The sequence below is a fragment of the Phyllostomus discolor genome, chromosome 8 (assembly GCF_004126475.2).
Source record: "Phyllostomus discolor isolate MPI-MPIP mPhyDis1 chromosome 8, mPhyDis1.pri.v3, whole genome shotgun sequence".
NCBI lineage: Eukaryota > Metazoa > Chordata > Mammalia > Chiroptera > Phyllostomidae > Phyllostomus > Phyllostomus discolor.
This window is the reverse complement of record NC_040910.2, coordinates 35,618,301-35,643,149: the sequence shown is the minus strand read 5'-3', so window position 1 is coordinate 35,643,149 and position 24,849 is coordinate 35,618,301. Positions and strand designations below refer to the sequence as shown.

The window sequence follows — 24,849 nt, the reverse complement described above, 5'->3', positions numbered from 1 at the left end:
AACTCTTCATTTTTCTCGCTAAACCTTTTTCCTACGTCCTGTTCCCAGTTCTTCCCCATTCAGTAAATGGTATCCTCATTCACAAATTGCCCAGACCCAAATTTGGAACCATCTTTGTGTGCTCTTTCTCACATAGCTCATCACACACAGTCCATCAACACCATTTCTACCATAGTCCAAGCTCGTACTTCCACTGTGTCCTTCCAGTTCATCTGTTTGCTTCTACTTGTGTTCCTTTACAATTTATTAACACAGTAGCCAGGGTGATCTTTTGACAAAATGAGATTATGCTGCTCCTTCAAACAAAACCCTGTAATGGCTCCCTATTACCCTTAGAATATAAACCATAATTTCTACCATTACCTGTGAGGCCATACATAATTTCGCCCCTGTCTAATTCTTTGACTTATTTCCCACAATTCTCCTTTTGTGCTCAGCTGTAGCCCTGCTGGGCTGTTGTTCTTCAGAGATAACAGTGATTGTTCCTGCTCCTTCTTCTTGACATACTCTTGCTGCAGAATATACTCCAGATTCCTGCTTAAATGTTCTGTTACTTTTCTGACCACTTTGATCTCAAATACATGCCCCACACACCACACCACATCCCAAACGCTATTCCCTAACCTGCTTTAGTTCTGAGTTTATTACCATGTGAAATTACTAGACTTCTTTATTTCCTTGTTTATTGTAGCACTCTACACACACCCTTTCTTTACCCCTCCCTAGAATGTAAGCTCAAAAGGGCAGGGAGTTTTTAGACTCATTCACAGATGTAGTAGCTCTTAAACCAGGACTTAGTAGCCACTAAGTATTTAAGTGACTGAATTAATTAACTACATGACCTTGCGCAGATTGTTTCATCTTCCCAGAGTTTGATTTGACACATGTAAATAAAGAGATTGGACTGTATGATACCTCTGAAGAGGAGTGCTTTAGACCGCAGGAGGTCAATTGAAGGCAACCCCAAAGTCATTAAGTTCAAGCCCCCTGCTTTACACGTGATTTGACGGAGGTCACATTGTGTAGGCCAGTGCTCTTTTCACATCACACAATGCCTCTAATTCTTTGCTCAATTCTGATGAAATCTCCCACTATACTTCTTTGATTACAATTCTACTAGTTTCAATTTTTACATCTTGGCCTCTTCATCTTCATTAAGCCTCATTATATAAATTTATGTAAGCCATGTCTTTACAAGTAATTTTCTTTAATCAGTCATTGTTTTCTCACTATTCATTGAATATAAACATGTATTTGAAGTATGTTTTTCTTTTTCTTTTTTTTTAAGATTTTATTTATTTATTTATTTATTTTAGAGAGGGAAGGGAGGGAGAAAGAGAGAGAGAGAAACATCAATGTGTGGTTGCTGGGTGCCATGGCCTGCAACCCAGGCATGTGCCCTGACTGGGAATCAAACCTGTGACACTTTGGTTCACAGCCCACTGAAGCATATTTTTCAGTGGTCACAGTCTTCCCCTTATCCCCCACTACTTTGATAGGAACTTGCTGTTTTCTTTGTGAGTTGAAAAATGTGTGTAATCATGGTTAACATGTACACTTTAATTGGTATGACAGATTTTTAAATCATGTGAAAGGAAAATAACTTTTGGAGCAAAATTTGATAGACGTAATGAAAGCTTGTCTCTAATTCCCCTAGAAAAATTTTCAAGATTATTAGGGTCATAGGTTATTAGAATAAACCTTAGAATTCACATATTCCAACCCCTTAATTTTCACAGGGGGAAATTTAAGTGTATAGCAGCACAAGAAACACAGGGATAAACAAAGATAAACAGTTTCTTATTTCAGGACTTCTGGGGCCTTTCCTGTGCATGTGAATCTCCAAGGAGGGATTATAATGTCCAAATTTTATTCACCACAGGATAGCTTACTACCTTTTAGTAACTTTTGGGACAACAGGCCCTTGTACCACACGTTTGAGCATTTACTAGGTGTCAAGCACAGTTCTAAGTACTTTATGTTTCAATTCATTTGATACGCTACATGTATTTGTTCTTTCTTAATATTATGTGAAAATCTGCCTTCAAGAAGTAATGTGCCATAACAGAATGTAAAGAAGTCACAAGACAATGTGTGTGTGTAAATGCAGAACGCAAGTCGTGGGCATTGATTTAGTTATAATTCATCATGTTTTCTATCTAGTTGATCATTTATTTATATAACTTGCTTTAGATACTTATGATATTCACTATATACTATATGTTAAATATCAATATAATTTTTGATAATTTCCTAGAGCAGTTCACTTGTAGAACATATACTAATACATATCATACATAATCTATTTACATTGTATCATGTGAGCTTTTGGCATTCCATTAATATGGTAAAAGTTTTCCTGGTTAAGTTTTTTTGAAATTTTTAAGATGATTTATTAATTTATTTTTTAGAGCGAGGAGAAGGGAGGGAGAAATAGAGGGAAAATCATCAGTATGTGGTTGCCTTTCACATGCCCCCAGCTGGGGTCCTGGCCTACAACCCAGGCATGTGCCCTAACTGGGAATCAAACTGGTGACCCTTTGGTTCACAGGCTGGCACTCAATCCACTGAGCCACACAAGCCAGGGCTAAATATGTTTTCTAAATGTTACACACATAATGGTTTCCTCCATTTTAAAATATTCCTAAATATCAGGAAAAAATATGATAAAACATACTTAGAGGGCCCTGACTGGTATGGTTTAGTGGATTGAGTGCAGGCCTGCAAACCAAAGGGTCACTGGTTCAATTCCCGGTCAAGGCACCTACCTGGGTTGCAGACCAGGTTCCACCACCCCTGGTAAGGGGTGCACAAGAGGCAACTACACATTGTCTTTCCCTCTCTCTAAAAATAAATAAATTTTAAAAAACACGCTTGGAGGGAAAACATGCCTCCCCATCAATATAACCACTATTTATATATTTCTATATTTTTTATAACATTTTGGTAGCTACTCTTTGGAAATATGCTCCCCACCTCTGCCTCTAGCCAATGAACCATACTTCTCACTCTTCTGTACTCCCTTTATTTGAATTGGGCTGGCTCTGTGACTTCTTTTGATTGGTACAGTGAACAGAAGTGATTCTGCGTGACTCCAAGGCTAAATCTTAAGAAGTCTTGCGGCTCTTGCCAAGTTTTCTTAAAATGCTTGCTCTGGGAGAAGCCAGCCTCTAGTAAGAAGTCAGACTGCTCTGAAACCACAAGCTGTGTGGAATCCCAAGCTAGTGATAAGCTATATGGACAGCTGCATGAGAGGGAGGGAGCGAGAGAAGGGGAGGGAGAAGAACCTCAGCCAGCTCCCACCTTTTCCAGCAGTCCTCGATGAGATGTCAGACATTTGAGTGAAGAAGCCATCTTATATGTCTCTGCAGGTCCGTTTTACTTTCAGATGATTCTAGCCGCAGCTGTCATCTGACTGCAGCTACATTGAGAACCCGAGTCAGAGTCATGCAACTGAGCCCAGTCGACTCACAGAACTGTCAGAGATAATAATAAATTCTTATTTTAAGTCATTAAGTTTTGGTGTGGTTTCTTACACAGCAATAGGTAACCAGAACAGTGTTTATGTATATATAAGCAAGTGTAGTCCTTTTCCCTTTTTTATTCAAATGGTAGTTACTATGCACACTTCACCTTTTTTATTTTTTTTTAACATTTTATTTGAGAGGGGAAGGGAGGGAGAAAGAGAGAAGGAGAGAAACATCAATGTGTGTTTGCCTCTTGAGTGCCCCCACTGGGCATCTGGCGTGCAACCCAGGCATGTGCCCTGACTGGGAATCGAATTGGTGACCCTTTGGTTCTCAGGCCAGCACTCAATCCACTGAGCCACACCAGCCAGAGCTGCACACTTCACCTTTTTGTCATTTAACAATATATCTTGGTGATCAATATCCAAATAGAAAAGGCTTCCTCAGTTTTTTTATGACATAGTATGTCACTGACTGGATAAACCACGTTGTTTATAATGTTTTACTATTGTAAACAATCTTTGCACGTACATCACTTCACATTTATTTGAATATATATCCAGCATACATTTTAAAATAATTGCTTGATAAAATGGTATTACTTTATTGAGATATAATTGACATATAGCTTTAATTTTGCAAAGGGGAAACTTATGATAAATATTGCCAAATTGTCTTATAGAGGTTGTGTGGATTTTTCACTTGTAATATACAAGTGTATTTCTCCACATATTTGATAATACAGTGTGCTATCAGCTTTTTGGATCTAGGCTAAAAAATAAACATAATTTTATAATTTTTAAAAAATATTGAGGTTTTGTTCATATTTGTATTTTCTGTAAACTGTCCGTATATTTTACCTATTTTTCTTCAGGTTGTGGATTTTTTTCTTATTTGTAGTTCTTTATTAACAAAACTACCCCTTTCTCTGCTATAATTGCAACAATTTTATGTCTTTTTTTTTTATTGTCTTTTGGATGTTATAGTAGTTATAGCCATGTAAAATGTTGGAGTTTTATTTATGTATTTTCACTTTTATGATGGATTTATTTATCCTTACTTTCATGGCTTTTAGATTTCGTGTAATAGATAAATACTTACTCTCTACCCTGAAAGTAAAGCTTTCATCTTGAAATTTATGGCTTCTTTCTGGCTGTTTCTGGCTTCTTTATGGCTTCTTTCTGGCTTCTTTATGGCTGTTTTTTCATTTTTTAAAAAATATTTTATTTATTTATTTTTGGAGAGGGAAGGGAGGGAGAAAGAGAGAGAAACATCAATGTGCGGTTGCTGGGGGTCATGGCCTACAACCCAGGCAGGCAGGTACCCTGACTGGGAATCGAGATTGCGACACTTTGGTTTGCAGCCCACGCTCAATCCACTGAGCTACGCCAAGCAGGGTGTTTTTCATTTTTTTATATTTGAATTTTTTATCTAGTAGGATTTCGTCTTGGTATGAGATGCGGTATTCAGTCACTAGGTTTATATTTTTTCCAGGTTTTTACTGTTTTGGTAATATGAATTGAAATAAGAAATATTAATGCCACCTGGGGATAAACCTGACCAAAGAAATCTGAAATACATATTAAATGCCTTTCCCCCATTTTTTGTTCATTTTCTATGCTAAACTTCTCAGTGTCGTGATTGAAAAACAAATTTTATGCTATTATTTCTAGGATGAGAGGAGGATAACACTTTTGCTTTCTTATGTAACTTTGAAAATGTACAGTATGAAATTCCTCAAAAATAAAATTGTTACCTTGGAAGGGAAAATTTTTTTTAAGATTTTATTTACTTATTTTTAGACAGAGGGGAGGGGAAGGAGAAAGAGAGGAAGAGAAACATCAATGTGTGGTTGCCTCGCATACCCCCTACTGGGGACCTGGCTTGAATCCCAGGCATGTGACCTGGCTGGGAATCAAACCAGCAAACCTTTGGTTCGCAGGCCTGTGCTCAATACACTGGGCCACGCCAGCTAGGGCAAATATTTTTTTCTAGATGTCTAGAATCCATTTATTGAATAATTCATCTTTTTTTGAATGGTTTAAAATATCACATATATTAAATACTAAAACTGTGTATGTCCCAGTACTACAGTTTTATTATAGCTTAATGATACATTTCTATTCTGTTTTTAGCATTTTACTCTTTGGTTTTGCATGTTTTTTATTTTTCTGTATGAACTTTTGAATTATCTTACTTAATTCCTAAATAACTTTGTTGGTATTTTTATTGGAACTGTGCTAAATTTAATGACTAAATCAAGGAGAATTTGCATTTTTATGATAGTGATATTTCTAGCCAAGAACATGTTTTATAAGCATTTTAAAGCTGTTTCTAATACATTGCTTATTTTTCTTATAAAATTTATTCCTAGGTGTTTTATCCTTTTTATTACTATGAAGTATTAGTTTACTAGTGCTGCCAAAACACAATACCGTAGACTGGGTGGCTTAAACAACAGTTATGGAGGTTGGAAGTCCAAGATCGAGGTGCCAACATGGTTGATTTCTTCTGAGGCCTCTCTCCTTGGCTGGTGGGTGGCCACCCACCCTCTTTTTTCCTCACATGGTTTTTACTGTGCATCCATCCTTGCTGTCTGTGTGTCCATATTTCCCCTTCTTATAAGGACATCAGTCAGATTGGTTTGAGGCCCACCTATATGATTTCATTTAATCCTGAAATTACCTCTCAAAAAGGCTCCATCTCCAAATAAATCACATTCTGTGGTACTGAGAGTTAGGACTTCAACATAAGAATTTCAGTCAGGGCACAGTTTAGCCCCTAACAATGGCAAATGAAGAATTTTCTTTTACCTAGTAACTGTTATTTGTATATCTGAAGGTGTTTTCAGTATTTTGCACCTTGCTTTTGATTTGTAATAGTTTTTACTTTATTTTCTTAAAATTATATTATTTATTAATACACATTTTCTCTCCTTTATAGTTTTCATACTTTTTTGTCTAATTGCAGTCAGAACTGTTGATATAAAGTTAATTAATAGTAGTAGATCTTCTTGTATTCCCGATTTTAATGAGAATAATAGCTTCTGGTGTTCCCGTTAAACATGGTATGGCTTTTTGAATGACATAAATTTATTTTCTCACTTAAAGGGCCTTTTATCATCTATTTTAATTTTATTACAATTTTTAATAAATGGGTACTTATTATAATTTTTAAAAAGCAAGGATGGATAATTTTATTCAGTACCCTTTTTTGGCATACATGGAAATGATTACCATATTTTGCTGTGTATAATGTGCATTTTTTTGCCCAAGTTTTTGAAGGAAAAATAAGCATGTACATTATACATGGGTAGTACCTGAAATACCTTGTATCTTTTCTTGTATTTTAAATTATTTGTTACATAAAATTTCTTGTACCATAATATGTTCAAAAATAAATGCTAAAATTCTATTATAATACAAAAAAAGCATCTAAAATATAAATAAATAAATGAATTAATTAAAAAATTTAAATGATAGATTTTTTTTCTGAAAGTTTGGGCCAAAAAACATGGGTGCACATTATACATGGCAAAATATGGTGCGTATATACATGTATTGAATTTATAAATCAGTTTCCTAATATTGAACCATCCTTGCTTTTCTATATTTGGTTAAGACATATTTTTTTGAATTTGCTGTTGGATTCTGTTTACATAACAATTAAAAAATGAGACATCTACAGATTTTATTGTTTTATTGAGTCTGTTGAGTTAGGTATAGTTTTGTTTTGTTTTTTTTTAATATTTTATTTATTTATCTTTAGAGAGGGAAGGGAGGGAGAAAGAGATAGAGAGAGAAGCATCAATGTGTGGTTGCTGGGGGCCGTGGCCTGCAACCCAGGCATGTGCCCTGACTGGGAATCGAACCTGCGATGCTTTGGTTCTCAGCCCGTGCCCAATCCACTGAGCTACACCAGCCAGGGCGAGTTAGGTATAGTTTTATGCTTGTTTCTGGGGTCTTTGTAGCTGTTTGCTTACCATTTCTGCATGTGTGTGTGTATACACACGTGCACATGGGCTCTTTTCTTCCCTTTGCTGTTTTGATCAGACTAGAGAATGGTTACTTATTACTTTTTCAAAGGACCAACTTTTTGATTTATTAATTAGTTATTTTTGTCTTCTAATTAATTTATTTTATCTTTATTAATTTCTTAAAATTCTTTTCCTTAGGTTTGCTTTATTGATAGATAATACAATTAGCAGTAATATTCCTGGTTAGTCATTAACCTATTAATTTGATTTATGGTTTCTTGTTCTGCAGAAGTTTTAAGTTTTTTCTTTTTATAGCTTCTTTGTTTCATACTATTCTTTTAAAAAAGGCCTTTTATACCCCCCAGTATAAAATACATTCTTTATGGTTATCATAATTTTATGATATATCCTTCATTTCTAGAATTTCTTTTTCCTTATTATGTGAGGTAATGTATAAATTGTTTTATTTCCTGGTGGATTGCCTACCATCCCAACATTTATTAAACAATCTATATTTTCTTCATTTATTTCAAATATTTATATACTTTTCACATTTTGTGAAAAATCCTATTTTTCTTTGCAGATTATATCAAGTTTATAAGATTATTTTGGGGTATAGTTTAATTGACATCTTTAAAACATTAAATCTTTACATGTAGAAATATGGAATATTTCTTCATTTACTTCAGTTTTTCCATGTTCTTCATAGGCTTTTATCGTCTTTTTTATTTCTTACTAGGTTTATTCCTAGGTGTCTTATAGTTTTTGTTGAGATTATAAATTAAATTGTTTTCATTATTTTTCTTATCTGGTCATTGATAATATATAAGAAAATTTTGATTTTTTTAATATTAATCTTGTCCACCTTAGTTACTGAGTCCTTTGATTACTTCTGGCCTTGTTTTGTTTTTTATTCTCTTGGATTTTTCTGGATAGTCTTATCATCTCTTTGTTCCCAGTACTCACACTGTGTTTCTAAGTTTTCCTTCTGGCAGGGTGTCTTACTGACTTAATTAGGACTTCCAGAAAGGTAGCTATATTCTTTATGGCTCCAGAGGACAGAACTGGGACAGATGCACAAGACAGTTAGAGCTGTTTGAACATGGAAGAAAAGTTGATGTGACAATATTAATGTCAGCTAAAATACAGTTTAAGTATTAATAAAGTAAAACAAGCAGCTAGAGTATTATTGAAATTATATAACACCTCACATAGGCTTGAAAATAAAAACTGATAGGATTAGAAAGAAAATGGATGAGTTCACAGTTATGTGAGAGATTTTAGCATACCTCTTAAAAAGTGCATAGATAAACAGACAATTAGTTAAGAATATAGGAAAGATATGAACAACACAACTAATGAAGTTGATGTAATACATATAGAAAATTTTGTACCCAACAAATAGAGAATGTGTTAATTTTGAGCACACAAGAAATACTTAGAAACATTGTCTCCTAAATCACAAAGGAAATCTCCAAAATTTAAGGTAACCAGAATCTGTAGACCAGATTCTCTGACCACAATTAAATTTGAAACCAGCAATTAAAAGAAATTTTTGAAAACTCATCTGACTAGAAACTAGATAATGCACTTAGAAATAACTCACAGGTGAAACAGGAAGCTTGACAAGAACCAGCAGAGTAAAGATGACGTGGGTAGATTGCAGAGCATATTAAAGGGTAACAATTTTTTTATATTGTGATGACCAATGATAGGACCAGCAAAATTGGCCAATATAGATATTACTTGCGCCTCTGTTTCTTTTCATGGTTTATTTAGACATTAATAATGTTTTTCTTTAGAAGATTGCCAATGTGAGCTAATAAGAAAAATATAGGACTCAGAATATAGATTATAACTTTATGGTCAAATTTTCAGGAGTTTATCTTTTCATATAACCAGAAAATTAGCTATAGAACTATATAATGAAAACAAAATTTGTAGAGTTATTTTACTCTTTTTTATTTAAAAGATTTCATAATGGCCTTTAATAAATAGTTCTTTGTATATGTTTAAGATATTTTTCTTTCTCTTTTTGTAGGTCACTCAGATGAGCCGTCCAGACCTGATTCTCTTTCTGATGAAATACCTAATGGCTCTCATTGTTGGTATTCCCTCCATTTTTTGGGTTGGAAGCAAAAAGACATGCTTTGAGTGGGCCAGTTTTTTTCATGGTCGTAGGAAAAAAGAGTAAGTTGAAGTAAATTATCACAATGTTCACAGACTTCACATTCACATAAATATTTTGTTGCTTATATTAAAATAATTTGGATTTGGAAGTATTTCAAGATTGAACTGCTGCTGCCATCAGTTAAGATTGACACAGTAGCATGTCTTAATTAAAAGCTAAAAACATGGGCACTGACTGGTGTGGCTCAATTGGCTGGGCGTCATCCTGTAAAGTGAAAGTTCTCTCGTAAGATACCCAGTCAGGGCACGTGCCTGGGTTGCGGGTTCAGTCCCCAGGACTGGTGTGCATATGAGAAGCAACTGAATTATGTTTCTCTCTCACCTCAGTGTTTCCCTCTCTTTCACCCTCCCTTCCCCTCTCTCTAAAAATAAATAAACTTTTTAAAAATTAAATTAAAAGCTAAAAACTTGGACCTGATGGTTAGCTCAGTTGGTTAGAGCATCATCCTGATACACTATGGTTGTAGGTTCGATCTCTGGTCAGGGCACATAAAAGAAGCAACCAATGAATGCATTAAAGAATGGAACAACAACCTGATGTTTTTCTCTTCCTTTCTCTCTCTCTTTCAAATCAATTTTTTTTTAAAAAGCTGAAAACTTATTCTGAGAAGATAGCCAAATAGAATTGGGCTTATGATCTCTTACTAATTCAGCTTATTTGAGGAAAGACCAATCTTTAATTTTAAAAATTCAAATTATAATTTTTCTCAATATTAAAAACAAATTAAAGGTTTTATATATTCTTATTTTATCCTCTTAATTTTTCTGTGAGGACTGGTATGCATTATCACCTCTGTTACAGATAAGAAAACAGACACAGAGAGGTTAAGGGCCTTGGCTACTCATACAGGTATCACATTAGGCTACCATTTCCAGTTATTTGTTGTTCTTCCTAGTATACCATAAGTGATTTAAAGAAATAGCATGTTATTACATTCTGAGATAGTACCCATTAAAGCCAAAATAGAAAAAGTGATATCTTTAGATAACATGAAATATGTTTAAGAATATACTTCAATTCATAGTTGTCTGTACTACCTACTAGATAGAGTATTAAGGTAAATATAAGACCAAAGCAGTCTTTTGAGGGCATATTTAAGGAATATTTAACTTTTTGAACCCTTAGTTCATAAAATAAACAAGAGTCTTCAGTATTTACAAAGTAACAATTATTTCAAACTTTTTACTCAGTATAAATCTTATATGAATACTATATCTGAATTTTAAGTTAGTGGAATCCATATGGGGTCCATGGAAAATGGAATTTGGGGGATAACCTGTAAAAATCTTTAATATTGTGTTTAAAATGTGCCTTGTATGGGTTAATGTACCTATATTATACAACCTACAGTGCTTCGATAACAAAAATCTATATTTTCTCAAATATTGGTAATTAGCAGTTTCTATTAAACAGTTTAGATTGAAATAAAATTCACATTTTAAAAATATATATTTCTTATATCTAAGACTACTAGTGATATCAGAAAATGTATATATCCTTTAAATATAGTTTCAAAGGGAAGAGAGGGAAAGATTCATTCAGCAACTGCAAATATATATTTTTAGGCATTCATTCATCCTTTAAGAAGTCTTTATTGAATGCTTACTATGTGCCATGAACTATTTTGGGATGCCAGGGATTCAATAATAGACAAAACAGGCCAAGTCCCTGCTTCCATGGCATTTTCCTCCCTGCAGGATTTACTGTGATTTATCTGTGTATTTGTTGGAGTTTTTAAATATTTGTTTGTTTGTTCATTTGTTTTAATACTTACCTGAGGACATGCTGATTATTTTAGAGAGAGGGGAAGGGTGGGAGAAGGGGGAGAGAAACATCAATGTGAGAGAACTATCAGTTGGTTGCCTCTTGTACACACCCTGACCAGGGTATGAACCCACAACCTAGACATGTGCCCTGACCAGGAATCAAACCTATGACCTTTCAGTTTATGGGACCATGCTCCAACCAACTGATCCACACTGGCCAGGACAACAGTGTTATCTTATACCTGTCCTAACTACGTTATGTGAAGAGCAATTAACTTCAAGAATGCACTAGCTGTCGTGGCTAAGTGGGTTGAGAATCATTCCACAAAGCCCAAGGTCTCTGGTTTGATTCCTGGTCTGGGCACATGCCCAGGCTGCGGGCCTCTTTCTTGCTTGGGGCATGTGCGGGAAGCAACCAATGGATGTTTCTCTCTCTTTTCCCCTACCTATCTCCCTCTCTCTAAAATAAATAAATTAATTGAATTTAAAAATATACAAATTTCAAGAATAATGTGTGTCACAAAAGTATTATTTGTTAGTCTATAGGAATGTTAATGTGTATCTTAAACTTGGTATTTTCTTGTCTAGGATAGTGAATGAGAGCCGACAGGTACTCCAAGAACCTGATTTTGCTCAGTCCCTCCTGAGGGATCCAAATACTCCTATTATAAGAAAATCCAGGGGAACTTCCACTCAAGGAACATCCACACATGCTTCTTCAACTCAGCTGGCTATGGTGGATGATCAGAGAAGCAAAGCAGGGAGTGTCCACAGCAAAGTGAGCAGCTACCACGGCAGCCTCCACAGATCCCGTGATGGCAGGTGAGTTTTATTGGTAGCTTAGTTTATTTTATATGCTGAATAGAGTTACACAGCTTAAGGAAGAGTAGCCAGTTCTGAAATAGAAGTTGAACATTATTAATTTGTTTGAACTTTGCCAGGAACAGTTGTTCTAGATTATGGTCCAATTTAAAACCAGTCAAAGGAATTTAGAGTTTAGACTGATGCAGTAAACAATATGGAGACTTTGAAGGGTATTGAGCAGGGAGGAGGAGAAAGGAAGTGGTTATTTTAGAAGATTAAGCAAACAATTATGGAATACTTACTATATTGGTCAGTGTTCTTAGAACTACAAAGATGATTTAGGCATAATCTTTGTTTTCAGTAAGTTCACAGTCTATTAAGAAAGATAATGTAGTCACTAATAGTGTTGTGGTTAAAAACATGGAATCTGAAATAATAAGCTTCAGTTTCCTCATCTGTAAAATGGAATAGTAATAATATCTGCCCCTTTGGGTATGTCGTAAAAAATAAATGAGATAATTGCTTAGAACAGTGCCTGTCTCAGTAATTTCCTGATATTAACTTCTTGTTATTATTGTAAGTGAATAATTGCAGTAAAATATAAGTACAGTGGTACAGTTGGCCCTTCGTATCTGTGGGGTTTGCACATCCAGATTCAACCAAATGAGGATCAGGAATATTTGGAACAGGAAAATGTTACTTTGTTGCTCATGTGTATTGGCCTACTGTGGTTGTGTCTGTCCTGAAGATAGAAGTACAGACTTTTTTCCTTTTGTCATCATTCCCTAAACAGTACAGTATACCCACTATCTACATTGTATTTACATTTCATCAGGTATTATAAGTAGTCTAGAGATGATATAAAGTATATAGGAAAGTAGGCTGGGTGGTGGTGATTGAGGGGGCCTTCAGTGGCAGACTCCCTCCCACCCTAGTCTTGACCCGTGAGGTCTGTAGGAGGTATAAAGTGAATAGGTTATATGCAAATATACCCTTTTATATAAAGGACTTGAGCATCCATTGATTTTTAGTGTCTGCGGGGGTCCTAAAACTAATCCCAGGTGCAGAGGTTGGCAAATCTTTTCTATAAAGAGCCACATAGTAAACATTTTCGGCTTCATGGGTCAGATGGTCTCTGTTGCAACTATTCATTTATGCTGTTGTAGTGTGAAAGTAACCATAGACAGTATGTAGTCAAAATGGAAATGGCTATCTTCCAATAAAACTTTACTACAGAAATAGAAAGGGCATGAGGTGAGAGAAAACTTCACAGAGAGAATGAGAAGATGGGTTTCCTTGTAAATTTGACAATGGGGACACTGGATTAGAACTTCTTAGGAGCTTTCCAATAACTCAGTTGACAGATGATGGAGGTTAGTGGGAAGTACTGGCAGCGAGATGAGAGAAAGAACTGATCTGAAAAATATTCAGAAAGAAGAAATGAAAAGATAGGAATTGGTGATGTATTAGTAGCAACTAGAAAGAAGGATTGTGTCAAAGATTCTTTTTTAATACTTTCTAGTTTGGGAAACTGAAAGAATGAAAATTCTTATTCCTAAAATGGGAGGCATTCTATGTTAGCTTTAAACCATCTGTTTTTACAACTGTCTGGTATTTTTTCAGTCTCATCCCAGCCTTTCTGTCAGTCTTCTCTGTCCTAGTGTAGGATATAATTCCTTCACTTGCTTTCTTTTTAGAGCATGTCAGAAGATCTTTTGCCGTCTAACTGGGTCAGCTACTCTGGGTTTTAAAAAGCAGCAGTCTTCCTTTGACTATGATATATTTTCCATCTTTTATCCATTCTTTTTCCTTTCCTTGACAGATTTTGAAATGAAATTTTAACTATTTCCTTTCTACCTGTTCCGTTCTTCATTTCCTACATATCTATTTATTAATGTCCTTACCCACTTAAACAGTATCATATTGTTTAACCACATTCAAAGATCTTTTCTTTCTTGCCTTTTTTCTCCATTCAGCACTCCTATATAAGAAGCATTCTTCTAAGGGCCAGGGACCGAAATGGGAGACAGAAGAGTAAACAATAGTTATAAAACACCCTAATGTGTACACTAAAGTTATATACAAGGTGCTTTAGGATCCCAGAGTAGAAAACCATCTAACTCATCATGGAAGGTCAGAGGAAACTTCACAAACAACATTGCACATCTACTTGGAATAGGATTCAGATGAGGCGGTTAGAAATTAAGGAGTAAGGAAATAGTACATGCAAAGGCAAGGAGGACGGGAGGCATTAGGTACTGGAGTATGGCTACTTCATAGTATGTACATTTGGGCAGTCGTGGTGATAGAGTCAGGTTTGTACTTGAGAACGATCACTTTGGCAACAGCATAGAAGAGAGAGAGATTTTAAATAAGCCCAGTTGGGAAGTTCCTGCAGTGATTTAGGGATCCTATCTTAAGACACTTATAGGGAAGGAGGGAATCAGAGGGTCTTTTAGAATATGTTTTGTCAACACCACCCTCCATGAAATAACTATCAGCATTATTTGACATTTGATATTATTAACTTCGTCCTTTTCTATAAGGGCTGAACAATTTTTTCTAGTACAATGCCTATGCGTATGTATGTGGCATTCTGCATGTAAAGAGATATATAGAAGGAAGGGTAAAATGTAATTTCTGAGTTCTAGGAGCATATAAACTCATAGAGAAGATAAGACATATACCTAAGAACCAATTAAATAATAGTGGAAGCCAGCATGTAATGAAAACAGTGAGTGCTAGAGATGATTGATGTTTTAGAACTTCAGAAAAGGGAAAGATCAGGTCAGCCTATGAAAATATCTTAGAGAAAATAAATAGGGTGAATGAATGGTAACAAAATATAAGTTCATATTGAGTAGAGGATTTCTGATGATAATTAATGTAGGGAATTTCAGCCTCTAATCTGAGTGGAACTGGAGCTTAGGTAAGAAAGTTTAGTTAGTATCGTTAGTATAGTATAAGGACCTGAAAATTAAAATTGAGAGGTGGAATCCCTTAAGTTATTATAAAAGAAGAACAAGCCAAGAATAAGACCTTGGGAAATACAGAAATAATAATACAGGAAGAAGAGCCAGCATGTGATTCAGAGAAAGTGCCTATAGACATATAAGGGGATCAGTAAAAATATACTGTCATGGAATCCAGAGAATAGATTTTAATTTCCTGTAATGGCCTTTCCTACCTCTCTGTTTAATCAAAATCATACTCATCCTTTAAGCCCTACTTAATTCCTATATCCATGGCTGTTAATTATCTGCTTTTTAATTATTCTTTTGGTGTGCCCTATTTTCAGTACAGTTGTCTTTCCTCAGCTGAGTTTGCAGCTTCTGGAGAATGAGAACTAAATGGCAGCCATCTCTGAGTTTCTCCCACAGTGTTTCGCACAGTACTAGGTGTGTGTGCACGTGTATGTGTGGGTATATATGCAAATATATTGACTAGCTAATGATTTTAGGAATACTGTGAGCATTTCCCAGAAATTCGGGGCCCAGCGCCGTGATGGCAGCCCACTAAGAGTGTTCCATGAGGTGGCACGTGGACACTCACACTGCAAGACTCCCTGCCATACCCAGAACCTCAGAGCAAATTGAAGAATTCGAAGACCACTTTGAACCTAAAACTCTAAATGAGGATTTTCATAATTCCAAAAGCCATCTCATGGAGATTTCTTTTTTTATCAGTCAGTTTTTAAGTTTACTTGTTAATGCTGTCTTTCAGCCATCTTTTTCTCATCATCTCATGGTTTCTTGGTTATGAGATGCCACACACACACCCCTCCTTCTCACTCTAGACCAGACTCCTTGGATAATTATTGATCTCAGTGCTACATAAAATAAAATACACTTAGGTAAAAACTCTTACACATGTATGTCAACTTCAAAGAAGAAGTAATTGGTAGTTAGAGGAGAAGCGTGGAAAAGCAAGTGGGTGAGTGAGTAGTAGGCAGAGGTTTGGGAATGAGTGATTCACTCATTAGGATGGTAAATGTAGGTGACAACAAGGGAAAGCTAGGGAATGCATAATGAGATAATAGTGAAATTACAATGACTTGAATTGTAATTCAATTCTTTCTTCAAAGTATATATATACTTTGAATTCAAAGAATTCAAAGTATATATATATGGTTATATACTTTATTGGTACCAAATAGTGTAAAGAATCAAAAACAGGAAGTCGTCAAATTTCTTTCATTTTAACTTTGGAATAGACCATATTATCTTTTCAGCAAATTAACCATCCTAATTGCTTTGCCTAAGCTTATGTTAAGATTAATGTACATATCCATATTGTATATTAGATGATCACAGTGGTTTAAATGATTGTCAAAAGGTAAATAAACTTGATAATTCCCACATATACAATTGAGATTAAACACTATAATTAAATTTATTTTTCTATGTAGTTGATTCCTAATTACCCATGGGCATGTTGTTTATATTCTAGAATTTTGTGGATAGTCCTATACTTCACTTAGATAATTAGACTCAATATAGTAATTTTTTCTATGAAAAATATATTCTTTAGTCATAATTGTAACTCAAAGACTTAGGTTCCCCTTTAGAAAATATCCAGTTTACATTTTTAAATAGCAATTTGTTTATTTTTTTATTACTTTCATATCATTTCTAGAGTTGCATCACATTTTTTCATTCACCTTATTTATTTGAAAATGACATTTTCATTTAACATTGTAATTATTTTACCAAACATGCAAATCAGATTTAAAACCGAAACAAAGGACATGCTTTCTTTTATAATTTTAAAAGGACTTCTCAGTTTTTCTCAGTCTGTCAGTTTTTAACATCTGTGATCCAATGAGAACATTTAACAAGCACTGCTGTAAAGCTAGTTCTCCTCAGTAGTGTATGAGTCTTTAAAATCTTTAAATTTTATAAATGATTCATATTGAGTCATGAAATTTCTTATAATTATGAAGGAATGATAAATGAATACTTTGACAGCCCATAGGTCTTCAGCTGCTTATGAGCAGTTCTTTTGATGATTATTTAAAAAAGAAATGGCCTGCTACATTCTTTTTATTTTTAGAAATGTTACTTAAAATTTAGTATATTGTTTAATGTTATAAATTTTATTGTTTTCTTTGAGGATTGTTATCCTAAATTAAATACTTTTTACAAAAAGGTGTATGTGCGAGTGTCCTATCTCTGGTGGGGCTCAGTGAGTCAGGATTGCAACAAAAGAAAATTTACCGTCTCCCACTGCTGCCTTTCAAAATAAGTTCAGTGATGGGGAAGAAGACTGCCAGCAATGAGCAGTGCAGCCCCTGTGGCATGCGCCAAAGCTACCCTTCAGTTAAGGGTATTGAGAATTTGTTTTAGCAGGAGTGGAGGTTATAGTGTGTTAGGGTGTTGTTACGTATGTTTAAGTAGATGTACCTTTTGTGAAATAGCATAGCATCCTCAGAGCCCTGAGGAAAAGTAATTAAGACCATTTACAGTAATTAACCCAACTGTTAACTGAGCTTTCCGAAAAGAAGCTGTTGGCACGTACTGTCATATGTTGCTTGCCAATTCATTCATCTTTTGAGGGAAGGTTACATTAATTTATCCTCTTATTTCATATGCTCTCTATTCCCAGTCTTTTTGTAAACTCTGAGTTGCTGTACTTCTGATTATAACCAATTTTCTAGATTCCCTAGGTCAGTACCATACTTCCTCTGTCGTTGTTCCTTCTCTTCCTGAACCCATTCCAGAACCCAAAACTTATTTGAATGAGGGAAGTTAATGTTAACGTCTGTCCTTTTGCAAAGAATAGGACCTTAATTCTGAGTCTAATGAGTAGGTTTTCTTCTTTTTTTTAGTTAGACATGTAAATAAATTCTACAGTATTAATGAAATTACTGTAAATCATCAAAGGTTGTTACTTTTTCATTTGTTGGTTTCCTAGTTATTTTGCTTAATGCAGCATTTTCATGAAAAAAATTTAGTGTTATTTTTCTAGTGTGTTCTGTTACCTGCTTCAAAATAAACTCTCCTATGTTAGGTACACTCCCTGCAGTTACAGAGGGATGGAGGAGAGACTACCTCACGGCAGCATGTCACGACTAACGGATCACTCCAGGCACAGTAGTTCTCATCGGCTCAATGAACAGTCACGACACAGCAGCATCCGGGATCTCAGTAACAACCCTATGACTCACATCACACATGGCACCAGCATGAACCGAGTTATTGAAGAAGATGGAACCAGTGCTTAAATCGTCCTAAGGTGGAAAATGTGTGCCGTTTAAAAAGCAGATTTTATTCTTTGCCTTTGCATGACTGATTGCTGTAACTTGCTGTTATCATGCGTTCAGTCAGGTGCAGATTGTGTCCATTGGAAAAGTAAACTCTTGCTTTTTATATTGCATCAAACTTGGAACGTCAAGGTGTCCAAAATGCTAAGAATTATATCGTGGCATAAATAATTCTTATTTCTAGGTTATGAAGAGATAATTATTTGTCTTGTAAGCATTTTTATAAACCCACTATTTTATATTTAGAAAAATCCTAAATGTGTGGTGACTGCTTTGTAGTGAACTTTCATATAATATCAGCTAGTTGTGAGAAAACATTCTGGTCATTCTACTAATAAAACAAAATGTCAGAATTAAAGAATTTACTATGCAAAGTTTATTTCTCAGATGAATGGTGGGACTTGTGTGGTTTTATTTCCACTAAGTGAAAAAGAACTGTGCTTTTAAGCTGTAAGAGAATTTGATAGATCAGCAAGGGTATTTTAGCTAATAGCATATAAGATCAACAGAAGAATCGGATTAGTTTCTTGAAGGCTCTTTCAAAATTCTATCAAAATAAATTTCATCCAGAAAGATACAGGACTAGGAGTAGCAATGGGCATTTTCCCTATAATTGAGCTGTTTTTATTAATTTTGTAAATATTACTTTTACTGGCCATGTTTGTATAACTTATCCATGGGCATGATGGAAAAGTAATTTGCAGTCATCTTTTCCCATGTAATAGTGTTGATTCATAGAGAACTTTGTGTTCATTCAGATCCGTTCCGTGCAGGCATGTAATAAGCATCACACGTTATAAGGTTTTTTTGTCGTAACCACAATTACAAAATGGCAAAATGTTTTCTCTGTGTTTATTGTTGTATTTTTTCTACAGTGAGATGTGATCTTGCCAAAGCCACCAAGTCTTGGCATCCAGGCCCCTCCTATCAGTGAGCTAATTGTCTGTCCTTGCATTGCTCAGTAGCAAATAGGCTACAGCTTTTGCCCCCTATCCTTATTTTCAGATTCTGGATCATTCTTGTTCACAGCTGACATATGGATAACCTGAATTCAAAGTGGTGATTTATTTGGGGTATCTGAAAATCGTTGTAGCAAAATGAAGCATGATTAGTCTTGCTGTGAAGTATCTTTAATCTTAAAAATATCAACGCGAAAGTGTTTGACATTTTATCTTGTAATGTTTAAGTAATTTACAGTAAAAACTGTGAACTTTATTAGGCATGAAAATGATCAGAAGGGAGAGAATTCTGGAAAATGCTTGGTGTGTTATGTAGAAAAACATTTTCCACAGGCATGTCTTCACCCCTGACTGCAGACAAGAACCACTTGGGGAACCTCTGATGCCCAGCACCTCCCTCTCATTCAGGTGCGAATTGACAGTTTTTTAAAAAGCTTTCAAAGTGATTCTAATCTGTGGCCAGGCTGCAGGCCATTGTAAACTAACTTGCCCCTGCTGACCTGATGGCATCATATTTACATGTGAAAATCTAGCTAGACTCAGTATTATGCTTTTACATCATTACCTGATAGACAGTTGTTCATTTTATTTGTCCATTATAAAATGTAGAATGCCAACCCCACTTCTAAAGATTCTTATTTACTACCACTCAAAGGTGGTAAAATTTTAAAATCTAGTTATAAAAATACCACAGGTGATTCATGGTGCAGGTAATCTAAGAATGACACCTTAACAAACATTCTAGACTCCAGAGAGGCCTGGCTTTTTATCATATGCTGGCTTTTGACCTTTGAAAAGTCAGCTTCTCGGAGCTCCAGTTCCCTTATTTGTAAATGGAGACAGAAGATAAATACCTACCTCAAAAGTTGTCGCATAGGTATCAAATGAAAAAAAACATGAAAGCTCTTTGAAAACTGTAAATTGTAAAATATAAGGGATAAGATTATTCAGGATTTAAGAGATTTATGTGAGGGCCACATTCCTTGATGTGTGCTTAATTCGTGTGTACTTTCTTTCACTCTTTTTCTTTTTAAACAAAAAGTACCAAAAAATTAGATGTTGAAAAAGAAGTTTCTTATCAGGCATAAAAATCCATTTTCTGATAATAATTTGTCTATCATGTTGTTTCTTTCAAAGTAAATATATATTAATAGTTTTATTATTAATTCTTTGTAAGATATATTTAAACATTTGGCCCAAAATGTTTTTCTTTTTCCTCTCTCTGCATTATCTTTCTCCTTAGAACTGGAGTTAGTGCTTAAGATGGGGTGTGAATTCCCTCAGAACTGACATTTAATAAAGCTTTTCTCTGAAGGCCAAATTTATAATAACTCATTTAAAAGTAAATTAATAATTCATGAGGTTTTTGTCTGTGAATCTTTCTTGAGAACAGCATGAGAGGACCAACACAAACATTCAGAAACAAAAATAAGAAGTTAAAATAGAAGGTACCAGTTTGAGCTCAAAGATGCTGTCAGGCATCACCATCTGCATTGTATTATCAATTGCCAAAATGTTAATTGGTTTTCGAGTACAAGTGGCCAAGTATAGACAGTTAAGTGAACATTGCTATGAAAATCTGAACTTTGTGCTTCCTGATTTTATGTATTCTTTTGCATCTTCTCTCTTAAATTAACTTATATAAATGCAAATACTATATTGAGATTTCAGTTACTTTCAGTATCTTAATTTTGCTCCACAAAATTTACTTAATATTGTCAATTCAGTGTTTAGAATAGTAGTATTTTGTTTGGGTCATGCTATTCATCAAACTAGTGCTCCAGATTACAGTTTTTTAAGAGACAGTTGAAGAACTCCATGTATCAAAATAGCATTTTCAAGTTTCAGCTAGCATAAACCAATTTGAGCAAGTCTGGACAGCTTTCTTACCATATGTTTAACTTTAATTTGTGTTATGATTGGCATATGATAATGTTTAGTGTTTTATTCGTTCAGCTGACACTGAGAGGACAATAGAGCTCTCTAAAATGTTAATATATAGTCAAAAGGTTTTCAGAAAGTACTTTGAGTTCACCAGTATTGTAGTTATTATTTAATCATTAAAAGATTCAAGACAATATTAAACTCAAAATAGCAATTAGTTTCAAAGAAAAATTGATTAATAACAATAATTAGCATGGGGCTTAGTACATCATAAATTTTTCAATAAATAAACGAATGAAGAACTCATGTCATGCAGCTCACTTTTATTCTAGCAGTGAGAGTCTCACTTCAATGAAATTTGAAGGATCTGAATTTAAACTAAGTGAAGTCTGCTTTACAAAAATAACATGCAGCAAGTAACACAAAATAAGCAAATTGTACCAAATGAAGCTTATTTCTTCTATAGCAACAGTCCATATTACTGTTTAAATTAAAGAAATATATATATACACACACACACACAAACTTGTACGAATACTTTATATTAATTTTTAAAGGTGAAAGCTATTCTTAGAATTATTTATGCTCTTTTTGGATTATGTGAAGTTAGTTCTTTGTATATTAGTTGGGTGAATAAATATTCAAGCAAACTTTAGTAGTGATTTTCTTTTCCTGATACTTCTTAGAGCAGATTTATAAAAATTCAAAGAATCTCTTCAAATTAGAAAATGTTTTCAACATTATAACTTGTCTCATTATTTTCTTTATGATAATAGCTGGAAATAACTGAAATTGTAACTATCTTGGTTTAAGCTGTGGCCCCATGAAATAAAATGAACTACTTAAATTTTTTTATTAAGATAGAGGATGATTGGCTGAAGCTTAGAAAACATTAACATATCAAAATTTCACTCTGGTGATATTTATACTGGTTTTGACATACCAAAGGTACATTTCTATATTATTATTCTTGGATAATATGTAGTAATGAAAATTCCAGTGGGCTTGGAAATCAAAGACCCGTAATTATGATGTGAACTGGACAGGTCATTTAACTTCTCTTAGTCTCAATTTCTTCAGTGTAAAACGAGGATTAGACCATTTTTGGTCCCAGGTCACCTCATAGGATGTTGTGAGGAGCAAATGAGATGACGTGTATTTTAGTGCTGTGTAATCTGTAAATTTCTCTACTTATGTTTCTATTAGAACTTTAGGGGTTGTAGAGCACAAGGCTGTGGATACAGGATGGGCAGTAAAGACCAGCATTCATTTGTTACCATCTTTAAATCAGCAACCCAGTTATGCTTTTAAAAATGAGGGGTTTGTTGTTTTTTTTTTTTTTTTGAAGAGTAGCAGTTCCCTTAGATTGTGTTGGCTGTTTAATAAATGTCACACCACAGTATGCTCTCAAATTTTATATGATGAATTTGTAGGTCACTTTCAACAGAAATTGGGGATCTTCGTTATATGTTATTTTTGATACGGAAGTGTATAAAATAGCTTGACTTCACTGAAATTTGTAAGAAAAATATAAAAAGGAGTGTAGGCCTTACAACTTTCTTTTCTTTAAGGACTTTCATGTACCTAATTCTTTCTGATTAATAACAAGTTTTTAAAAGGTGGTTATTGTAACTTAATTGTTTTTCATCACTGCAAAAGTTTAAATTTTAAGTTATAACATTATCTTGTTTGTGTATTTGTGTATATAATTTTTTAAATCTGCATAAAATGTAAGGATTTCTCCATTTTTCCCACATATAAACACACAAAAAATAACATCTCAATAGAACCAAGATTGACAAAGGAACTCATGATTCTTTTAAGCTTCTTTTATCCCTTTTTACAACTGATTAAAATAAGAAAATATGTTTACATTTAATCCAGCTGTGATTCTTAGTAGCTGTGTAATTTCATACATTATTCTTGTATCATTCCTATTTTATACAAAAAATTATTTTGACATCTCCCCACAGTTCTCTTCCCTTCTTTTACCTTCTATCTGACTGTAATCAGTCTCCTGGGCTGTTTTTCTGCTTTAATTTTAAGCCTAGATTTCTTTAATAGCCAAATTGATATAAGATTATAATTTTCTCTCAGGATCCAAAATCGAGGACAAAATGTTAAGGTCTGCCCAGCCTCTTTGTAGGCTGGGCATTACTATTTTGGTTGATCTATAAAGATGTAATATACTTAGTTAATGAGCATATTTCTTACTCTATGATCTTAGTAAAATTAGTAAAAATTTGTTGCTGTAAAGGTAAAAGAAAGTTTCACATATATCTTGGTCAGATACCATACCAGTTGAGAGTAGTTCAGTCTATTTAAATGCATTAAAGGATAGCTTTCTTCATATTTTTTTAAGAATTACCTATTCTCGGGATATCTATTATACCCTTTTTTAGACATTTTCATTGGTGTGATAACATTGCTCATAATTTATTCCCATTTTATTGGTCATGTCACCAGTTTAACCCAATAGTTTTTTTACCTTGTAATTCGGATATCGAAGATTGTGTTTCATTATTTTGGTAATTACCATTCACTAGTAACATTAGTATTTATAAGACTGATACTTTTCAAGGCTGTTATTTTATCATGTTTCCTGAAGTAGGTGAACTACATCATCAGCATCATCATCATTATTATTATTACTACTACTACTACTATTACTCTGGGGGTTTTGTTATGTAAGTTAGCTTGTTTATATTGCTAATTTGCAAACATTTTCTTGTGCTGTACTTATTGGCTTAAAAAAAAACCTTAGAGCTATTTTCTAAATTGGCAGATTTTTTATTTTAATGCTTAGTAAAAATGCATTATGTTATTTTTAAATACCACAGGATTTTGAGCCAGTAGATCTGATTTCTATTTTTGCCTCTCTTTTCAAAGAATTATTTAACTTTGGAGTTTTACCTCTTGGAACCTTGGTTTTCTCTTCTGTAAATGAAAGAAACAAGGGCATTCGATTAGGTAGTCTCAAATCCCACCTGTCTCTAATACAATTATACCTTGACCATTTTATAATCATCATTCTGGGCTTTTATTCTTGTTATTCTTTTTAAGACTATATTTACTAGATAAAACTGTACTGTTAATATAATTTACCCTTAAATTGGTGGGATTCAGATATGTTATTAACTTTGTTTTCCATTCATGATTTTAAGTAATTTTAAGGGAAGAAAATTATATTACAGGTAATAAAAGTGGAAGATTGGTTGCGTGACTTTTTTTATGTAAAAGTCTCCTAAAGCACCAATATAAGCATCTTAAAATTTATATACAAAAAAAGTGACATAATGGTCTTTGTTCTCTTAAATATGAATATAGTTAGTCAGCCTAAACTTTAAATAAACTGCATTCAAGATAAAATTAGTGAACAAAGCAGTGATACCACTGGCCCACACAGCCAATTAAAAAGCTATCACGTTTTCCAACAGTAAGATAGTTATAAAATATAAAAGAAATTTCAGGGGAGTAGGTTGAAGCTTTCTCGTTCAATAATTATTCTTAAGCTGTATTAGATTCACTGAATAAATACAG

At 34.1% G+C, this 24,849-nt stretch overlaps 1 protein-coding gene across 4 annotated transcripts in view; it reads left to right on the top strand.

Moving 5' to 3' along the window:
- The window catches only part of FZD3 (frizzled class receptor 3), a 66,719-nt gene extending 44,975 nt beyond the window's left edge, over positions 1-21,744 (top strand). For all 4 annotated transcript variants that reach the window (XM_036032031.1, XM_036032033.1, XM_036032032.1 and 1 more), the window contains 3 exons: positions 9,485-9,633; positions 11,989-12,222; positions 18,214-21,744. In XM_036032031.1, the coding sequence (XP_035887924.1) occupies positions 9,485-9,633; positions 11,989-12,222; positions 18,214-18,427 (597 nt within the window). In that variant the 3' untranslated portion in view covers positions 18,428-21,744. The remainder of the gene's footprint in view (positions 1-9,484; positions 9,634-11,988; positions 12,223-18,213) is intronic.
- Positions 21,745-24,849: the final 3,105 nt, after the last annotated feature.